The sequence below is a fragment of the Linepithema humile genome, chromosome 2, assembly GCF_040581485.1.
Source record: "Linepithema humile isolate Giens D197 chromosome 2, Lhum_UNIL_v1.0, whole genome shotgun sequence".
Taxonomy (NCBI): Eukaryota; Metazoa; Arthropoda; class Insecta; order Hymenoptera; family Formicidae; genus Linepithema; species Linepithema humile.
In genome coordinates this window covers 30,871,570-30,881,029 of record NC_090129.1, presented here as the reverse complement: position 1 = coordinate 30,881,029, position 9,460 = coordinate 30,871,570, and the positions used below count along the sequence as shown (strand labels likewise).

The window sequence follows — 9,460 nt, the reverse complement described above, 5'->3', positions numbered from 1 at the left end:
GATTCTTTATATTTTTTTTTATCCCGGGACGCAAAATACTGCCGATTTGAATAATTCAATGTATTGAATTGTAAAACAGATTGTGCTTGCGGGAATTGAATGGAAATAGTTTCGATATTCGTTTCGGTGGGCGTCGACCGTTGCGGATCCTGTTACTCTAGGGATCTCGCGCGATGAAGTATTCAGCGAATAAATTACCGATCTCATCTTCTACTCTGATCGACCACGCAACAACTGACTTTGCGCACATCTTTGTTTTCGTAACTCATCTACACCGACTTGTGTACCGACTCTCTATATATCTCTCTCTACGTCTTTGCGCTTGTCTGTCTGTATATTGATTCACTTTGGCACGGCACTCTCGCTCGTACTTTGTCCCTTATCAGTTATCACCGAGGCCGAATCGCACCGATAGTCTTGGAGAAAGCTAATTCCTAATCGACAATTTTCCGTTTCCATCCTGATTACAGTTCTGTAATAAAAAAAGGAAAGAGATAGAAAATTGGATTGATCAGGACTAGTGGTAATATTCTGATAACGCTTATTTTATTATAATCATTGAAAAATATTTATCGCGTATGATTATAAATAATCATTCGAGAAATATAGTATTATATGACTTTTTTAACGGAATTTTTATTAATTGAGGTTGAATTAATAATTACTGATTTATTTAATAAGATTATTTTGTTATCAGTTATTAATTATGAAACTGATAACAATCATTAATATAACACAGAATATTGCAGCGGGACTTGAGTGCATTCGGCTGTAAAATCAGCTTCCGGTCGAACGGATACGCGACTCAACTTACAGAAAAAGAAATAATCTCACTTAATATAATTAATAATACTCAATAACCTATTTTGCGGAATTATACATCGCGGAATCTAAAATTGCGACTCGCAATGAACGTAAATTCGTAAAAAATACCGGAGATAATTTTACTGACGGCGCGTTTTCGAGAACGGGAATAGTTCTGAAACCGGTGAGAAGACGCGACACCAACATCAAATCCGATTACTCTCACAGTCACACTGATTACTTGCGCAAACATTCAGCATTTCAATGAGACAAACCGACGAGAATGTGTCACCCTTAACCCTCAAGCTCGCGTGAAAGATAATTTGCCGCGTTCCTTAACTGGTATAATGGAAAATATGTGGAAAAATATGAGAAAGAGAATAAATTACGCAAAATTGATATGATATGATAATGCAATAAACCATCTTCTGTTCTTTGGATGGAAAAGAAAAATGTTTAATGTTTGAAATTTCCAATTTTTGTCATTATTTGTTATAGAAGAAGAAGCAAATAATTATTTTTATCAATTTGGGAATATTTTCTTGTTCACACAACTAAAAGAAAGATTTTTGTGTAATATTTTTATAAATTAGATACGGTATTACGATTGTACATTATTGTAAATTATGACTGCATGTTGTATTGCATTCTTACACGATTTCTTCCAATATAAATGTGGAGTTGAGCTTCAAGAATATTTTCAAATAAAATCACAGAACTTCATTGTATACCAGTTAAAAGTTTGAGCGGTATTGGAACATATTGCGATTTGTGCTCACACTATATTCGTGTGATGCCACCAAATATTTCCGGAGAAACTATATATTTTCGATCTTTACAAATTGGCAAAAATTGCCGGCGCATTTTTAATATTCGCATAAGGATTAATTGTTTGCAATCGAGAGGGAATTGAATCCTCGAGAGTAAAGAATCAATTCTTACGCCGGTATTGCGGACAGATAATCGATTAGCTCGGCACGAAATAAGCTCGCATTGCGAGAGATGACAAAAGCTCCGCCGATAATCGGCGACGAGAAGCATATAGCTTGAGGGTTGAAGAAGTGGTTACGCGCGATCCGATCGTTCCACCCTGTTGTAACCATTATGTTATCCTTTACTCTTGAAGGTGATAGGTGGCGAGTTGCAGGAACGTTTGATACCGGTACCCTACAGCAAGAGTTCGACAGACCAAGCTGTAAGCGCTCCTCTCTCTTGCTCTATCTTTTCTTTCTCTCACTCTTTCTCTCTCTCTCTCTTTCTTTCTCTCTTTCTTTCTTTCTTTCTTTCTATCTCTATCTCTCTCTTTCTTTCACTTTCTTTCACTCTGTTTCTCATTTTCTGTCTCGATCTCTTCCGTTTCGCTCTCTGTGTCACTCGCCCGTTTGCTCGCTCGCAGCTGTCTTATAAACCCCTTCGCTTTTACACGCTTCTTATTCTACTGATCGTCTCTCTCCCTCCTCGCCCTCGCCCGCCCGATTCCCGCCTCTTCTTCGCAGTCCCCCGCCCACCCTCGGTGTGAAATATTCCGAGCGAGAGAAGTGAGCTGATAAACTCGCGAGATTTATTTCATCCCCGAAGTAAATCCGACAAAGACGCCGGCGCAGCTCACTCTCTCGCTTCTGTTCCACCTCTTCTCTTTCTCTCTTCTTCTTCCTCTGTCGTGTACTTTCTGTTTATCTGTCTACGTATACTTCCCGCTTTCTACTTTATACTGTTCTACAATAGGATAATATTACGGCTTGTACTACTGGACCGGGCAGCCTTTCCTGCCCCCGACGCCAGTGCGAAGGAAAGGTACATGTCTGTGTTAATCCTTGACATAGCTTGTTACGATACTCGGAAGTGCCAGGCGAGGATTTAGCGGTCTCCAAGCCTATAATCGTGCGCCGGTTGTTGCTTGTAGGGGCTTTCGTTGGTACATAGCACTATTTCTCCTTTTCTTTCTTTGACAAGTAGCCACTTGCGCTGAAAATGATCGCCGCGCGCCGCCTGCGAGATTCCTTACACGCGGAATCTCCCGCGATATTCACGATTGCAATTCAACGAAGAAGTGTGACTGGAAAGTACGTGCGATTTCGCCACTTTTTCGTCAAACGGAAATAGCCTCTCCGCCGAATCAAATCAGCCCTCTGGTGGTACAAGTTCGTCTCTTCCTATTCTATTCTGCCGTTCTCCCATTCTTTCACCCCAGCAGCACTCGGTGTCCTGTGTTTTCGTGACAATACGAAACATCGTGTACTCGTCGTGTGTCTGTAAACTTTTCCGCTTTTGTCCTCCCCGTTACCGTCGCGATCCTTATTGGTCAGAAAACGAAGCCGCTTGTCGCTTATTAATGACCGTCAGTTCTTCAAATCACGGAAATAAAAATTTCTTCCCGTCTGTAGCATCGACAATTGAATCGGCTTCGCTTCCTGTCAAAAATCACATGTCTTACCACCTGCATCTCGCGACCCCGATTGACTCCTGTTGCTTCCTCCACTAGCATCATCCAGAAGAAAAGAATCGCCGCGTCGAGTGAAAGCCGACAGGACATGGCGCTCGCGGTGCGGACCTGCTAGGAGAGACGAGTTTCCTTTATTTTTTTTTTTTTTTTTTTTTTAATTGTTATTATGATATGCATTAGGATGGCTCGCGTTAGGTCTTCTTGCGCGCGATCACGCCAAGTACGAATCACACCGAGATACCGATCACACCGTTATCGTTGCATGAGAGAGACGCGGATGCCAGCGATGCACCTTTTCGTACGTGAATCTGTGGCGTTGTTAAACGTGTGTGACGTTGTTTTTTTTTTTCTTGCTCTCAGCCTGATTGTTGTTTATCTTAGTAAACGCTGCAATTGAGTGTGTAGCTGTGTGTAGATGTGCGGCGACCGTGTTGCATCTCGTAGTCGTAGCTGGCAATATCGGCGTTCGCGGCGTATATCGTGCGATGCCTGAGAACCTTTTGCACGCGCTTTCGTTGTGCATTTTATATCGCGAGCGATAGTAGAGCGTTGCGTAGATCAAAGCACTTCGTTTTCCCCGTTCCGAGATTAATTCCACTCTCACGATCGATTCACTGCGTCGATGCAAAACGTAGAGGTTTCAGCGAAGCGAATTGAACCTAATCGAGCGCAGTTATCCTTGCTTGCTTAAGCAATTTACACGCTGCAGCACGTTATTTCTCACAACGTGTACTTTAACGAAAAAAAAAAAAAAAGAGAATGTATTTGCAATCGGAAATTAAAACTGGTGTTATCTCGCCGAGTTCATATCGAAACTTCACTACGAAACACGCAAAGATATCTCTACGCTTGTCTGTGACGAATCGCGAAGATGAGCGTGAGATTACATTTCTCCTGCGTATTTCTAGAGAAATATATTTGAAAGAGATGAACCCGCGGCGAAATATATCGGTCTTGATTTCTAGTTCCGACTCAATTCAACCTTTAATGAAAAGATTCTTGATTGAATTCTACATCGCCACGCAGTCTCGAAAGGTGAAAAACGAATTGAAAAAGTTTTCCCACTGAAAAGTTCTCATCAAATCGAAATTCTAAGCGTTAATTTAACAACGAATAATAACACGCGGCGATTATTGTTGGCGAGTAGATTTCATCTACTAAAAATCTACATCGGTCATCCTGTGTAATTTTGTTTTTCCCTTACGATTAATTACGAAACCATCTATGCACTCCAAAAGAAACCTTTCAGACACTCGACGAAAGATCGATGGATCGTACACGTTTGTCATTATGCTGCCGATCAATCAGTCGATTTTTTCAACGATCGCTGAATAAGACAACGGTCTTAATCGTTTAATATTAGGATTAAAAAGGTACGAAGAAAAAAAAAAGGGAAAGTTTTCCTGATGAAGTGATCAAATCAGTTTCCAATTCTTTTCATTACTGCAACAAGCAGAACTTGCTTCGAATATGTTGGATAATTATTGGATAATATCTCTATAATCTAATTAATACTCGAATAATTAAGTTTCGCGCAGCTAATCTGAAAATCTATATTCTTGATCATGAAATTGAATTTTCAAATAGGCGGAAGGTACGATAGCTAAATTTATCCCATTCTCTACTCTTTATTTCTGTCTTCTCTTCCCTGTTTTTCTTTCTTTTTCTCAGCTCTTCCGTTTCTGTCTTACTCTCTATTCATCCTTAACCGCCTTTCCCCGACATCTTCCTCCGTAATATTCGATATACGACATATCGCCTTTTTTCCGTTGAGAGAGTCGTCGTCCGTTGCGATACGTATATAATCGGCAGTGCGCATTACTTGGCGTAGCGTGCATGTTGTTTCGAGCCAAACGCAAATATATGAGCAAAACGAGAACCAGACACGCATTTAGCACGAAGAAGCGCGAGCGCTCGCGCGCGGGTGAAGGAGTTGGGTGAAGGCCAGGGGCCCGAGCTGGTAACTCTTCGGGGTCCGCGAACTGGCCGCAGCAGCCGTCGCCGCCGCCGCGTGTCACCGGCGGCCACGTACTTCGGCATCGCGTAAGTATCTCTCTCCTGAATGTTGTGTGTGTTGGCGATACTTAACATCGCGCCTGTCAGACCGGGCGAGAGACAGAATCGCGCGTAGCCACACCAGTGCGTGCGAACGCGCCAGCGACCCGGCCGGCCGAAAGGAGGGCAAGAAAGGAGGGAAGAATGAGCGAGCAAACGAAAGACAGTGGAGGGTCTCACTTTCGCATCCCCTCGTCCCCGCCGCTGTCGACCGTAAGGTGGCTCTTTGTGGAAAAAAAAAAAAAGAAAGGAACGGTAGTCGTCGTCACTCTAGCGAGATAGCGTTTGCCGGGCGCGCGATCTCGTCGAATGCATGCAGCCGAATCGCAGCCTGAATCCTTTCGCCATTTTTTTTCTCTTTTTTTTTTTGGCTCTTTCTTTCTCGTGATTGACGACCTGTCTCTCACCGTTGCGTGTGATGCTCGATATTTCTGTTCCTCGCGTTGCTTGCCTCGTGTGTTGACGTGTGTTTTTCGTTTTTTTTTTTTTTTTGTTAATGACTTGTGGCCTGTGATATCTGCTGTGCATACACTCTCTCTTGTTCACGTACGTGAAAAAAAAACCGTTGACAACCATACAGAGTGCATCTTGTTTCTTTCTAGCATCTCGATGACACGTATGTTGCCAGATTTGTTGTCGAAAGCTCTCGCGTTCAGCAAACACGGTTTGCCATGCGCGAGACGATCATGATAGAAAATAATCTTTAATATAAGATAAATCATCGAACGGTAAGATTGTTCTCTTGATGTGAAGGAGATTTTAGAGAGAAGTTTTAATTGATAACTAGTTCTTCCCGACAGAGAGACGAGAAATGTCCATCACAGTCTGGCAACATCCCGCTGCGTCGCTTAGGACGACACACATCTGCCACTCTGGATTTTTTTTTTTATCAAACCGCGAAGCCTGCTTTAAAATCGCGAACTTTCGATTAGCTCGCGACACTGTCGTTTCTCATTAAAAATAAATGTGTATATACAGGGTGGAGCTAAAAAGGTAAGATCAGAGCTTTTTCTCAGCGATCCTTTGCGTTTCGCATCATTCGCTCCGTTGATCGTTCACGCGATTCCTTGTGCCGTATTTGTCTGACCAGTCACGGATGCTTTCCACTGTCGCAGTGAAAAAATATCAACGTTTTGATCGCTCGAGCGTTGTATTTTTACAAGTAGAAAATTCTCGCGATGAATTTACGCGATTGGTTCCGATTAAAGTAGACATTCTTCACGATGGCCGGACGCGGGCCGGTTGCAGTAGAAAATCACAGCGATGATCAGCCGCATACGCGGCGGATAATATTTGCGACGCGGAAAGCGCGTTACTGATCAGCCATCGTGCAAAATTCAATGATTGTTGATTCGGATCGGAGATCAAGGGTGTAATCTCGCCGAGCGAAAATCTCAATGTCACGTTTCATTCGCGATGGAAAAGACGCGATGATTTTTCCGCAGCTGTTCATTGAAGATTCAGCTTGTCGAGATTATGTCGGTTTCGACTCTCGGTGCGAATTAACGAAGGATAACGACTGAATCTAAAGACTCTCGAGGCTTTGAAGATTCGCTACGAACGCGAATCACAGCATCCTATCACTTTTCTCTGGAAGAAGTTGACACGAGGAGCTTTCCCAGCCTTGGAAATCCAGGTTCTTTTCTTGCTCACTCGCTCTCCTCTCCTTTCGCTTCTTCTGCCTTACTGTCTGTCTCTCTGTCTGTCTATCTGTTCTGTATCTACGCTTTTCTCTGTCTCTCTTTCTCTCTCTACCTTTCTGAAAATTAAGGTTTCTCCGACGCTACGAGAGAAACAGAAAACGCACTCTGTATGACCGCACAAATCCCGCGCATCGATTCGTCCCGCGTTCTTCGGCCTCACGACCAGCTTTGCGATGACTTCCTTGGGGCAGTCTTTCCGATGATGGTTGCAAATATTTATCTAAAAAAATAATGGAAATTTATTTTACGAAGATAAATTCCTAATCTTCGGAGAAAATTTGAAATTTTGACGATTGTAAAAGCTTGCATCAATTCAATTTAATTTCTACAATTTTAGCAAAATTGCATAACAAATTTTCGATAATAACTTCGAAGGAAGTCGCACCGGACGCTGGGAACTCGTCGCCGGATGCGCGACGCGGATCACGCGCGTGACGCTTCTCGATCATCGTGATCAAAACTGTAAATCATTGGCGCATGTGCCAGTTACGTGACACAGCTTGGCGATCTATCGCGTTCGCATATATATATGAAACAAAGCGCAATCATTTTTCTTTTTTTTTCTTTTCCATCTCGTACTCGACTAGCAGCAGCTTCGTTTCTTCAAGCCGTCGACAACACACAGAGATAGAATGCCGAGACTCGATATATCTTCGTCTGTTTCTTTTTTTTTTTAATAATTTTTTTCTGCCTCTCTGATGACTCTAGTGTCGATGCATGCGGTGTTGCGCGGCAAGTTGCAAGCATAGTTGCTGAGCGGCGACGTCGGTACGCACGGCGCATCTTCTTTGCAGGCCGCATTCGTTTACTCGAACTGCGAGGTGCTCGAGTAGAAGCGGAACAAACTCAACAAACATTACTAACTAAATGAGTTTGCAAAGGTGGCAAATCGGCAAAAGTGTGTTTTCTGATCAGTCAATTTTTTCTCGGGGAAAATTTTAATATGAAACAAATTTAAAATTTTTTTATTTATTTCTATGCTTCATTCTTTATGAAAATTATTAGACGCTGTGAGCTTATGATATTTAGCCTCCATGTGACTCGTTGAATTTGGCATGCAATAGCATGTAATCATTTAATTAATTAATTAATTAATTAATTAATTATAGATTTGTACAGCTAACTGCTGGCGAACGATTACCCCCGTCGTTCAATCTAATCTCATTGAGAGAGATCCAATTTCTCGCCAAGAACAAATCAATTACATATTTACTTGCGATTTCCACATTTGCTGAGCTCTTGTCCAGATTACAGCGAATTCAAGTTATCAAAATTGATGCTAGAAGAGTGATACACGGTATTTTGCGGCCTTAACATTTTGCGGACGGGACAAATAGAGTTTATTTTGCATATTTTAAACAAAATGTGAAGGTAATATACGTAAAATGTAATTATGAAAAAGAAGGTAAGACAATCGCGCGTTATGAATTGAAAAAACAAAATATATTAAAATTAAAAATCTCACCAATACACACGCGACAGAATTACAACAAATACGCACTGTACACATTTTTTTTTCTACAGACTATAATCGTATACAGAATATCCGCGTATAAACGTGCTTAAGAACGGTTATTCGCGCGAAATCTAACAGCAAGTATCACTCGAGCAAGTTTAAGTTCGCGTTTAGTGGAAAGACCGCCGTATTTGCCACAGCATCGCCCGTCCTCAATGTGTTAAGTATCTTTAGCTAAGCCTCTCTCACACACGATCGGAGAATCACGCTCGAAGAACGCTCCTCTCGTTCTACCGAAGTAAGTATGCCGAAAAATCTGCTAAGTTCCTCATGCGCAACCTCCCCACGAACCACTCTCTCCTGTCAGCCATACCGACGCAGCTGCTCCGAACTTTGTGTTCTTTTAAAAACGCCTTGCCCCACGCAAGGCGATCCAAGCCCCGCTAGTTCTTGTAACATCTTGTGGCATCGCTGCTTTCTGTCTTGTTTACGTATTTACATATCTCAAATGGCGGGATGGAAAGCGCGCATGGAGATGAATCAAATGACAGTAAAAGAGAAAAAAAATTCGCTGATTGGACGCAATAATGAATCACTTTCCAGATTGAATCTAGGCAATCGTTCAGCACGAACTGGAAAGGTAAATTTATAATGAAATCGGTAAGCGAATTTTTCACTCCAGATCCGATTCATCCTCCGATTCCATTCCTCCGCTGTTGCTATACATATTAAATATTTGCAGAGGGTGTCCCAAAACTGGCGCGTTATTCCTTAACGATAGTTTCCTCGACGAGTTTGGAGTCGATCTTTTCGTGAGAAAATTCTTCGAAAATTACAAAGATATTTAACATCTCAATATCTCGATAGAGTGTTTGAAAATTAAATTCTCACCGAGTTCACAGATTTTTCACTTCAATTATCTAAGGATCGAATTGAAGCATTAAAAAAGAATTAAAACTCTCAAGAAAAATTGACTCGAAAGTGGTGGAGGAGTACGCT

The 9,460-nt window shown here is 42.0% G+C and overlaps 1 protein-coding gene across 7 annotated transcripts in view; it reads left to right on the top strand.

Annotated features, from left to right (window-relative positions):
* Positions 1 to 9,460, top strand: part of PMCA (plasma membrane calcium-transporting ATPase 3) — an 80,230-nt gene that overhangs the window by 58,220 nt on the left and 12,550 nt on the right. Inside the window, exons 15-16 of one of the 7 annotated variants that reach the window (XM_012365979.2) lie at positions 1,931 to 1,999; positions 2,530 to 2,598. The exons of 4 other annotated variants lie outside the window; for them this stretch is intronic. In XM_012365979.2, coding sequence (XP_012221402.1) covers positions 1,931 to 1,999; positions 2,530 to 2,598 — 138 coding nt within the window. 2 more of the 7 variants (XM_012365981.2, XM_067350140.1) reach the window with 2 other exon arrangements.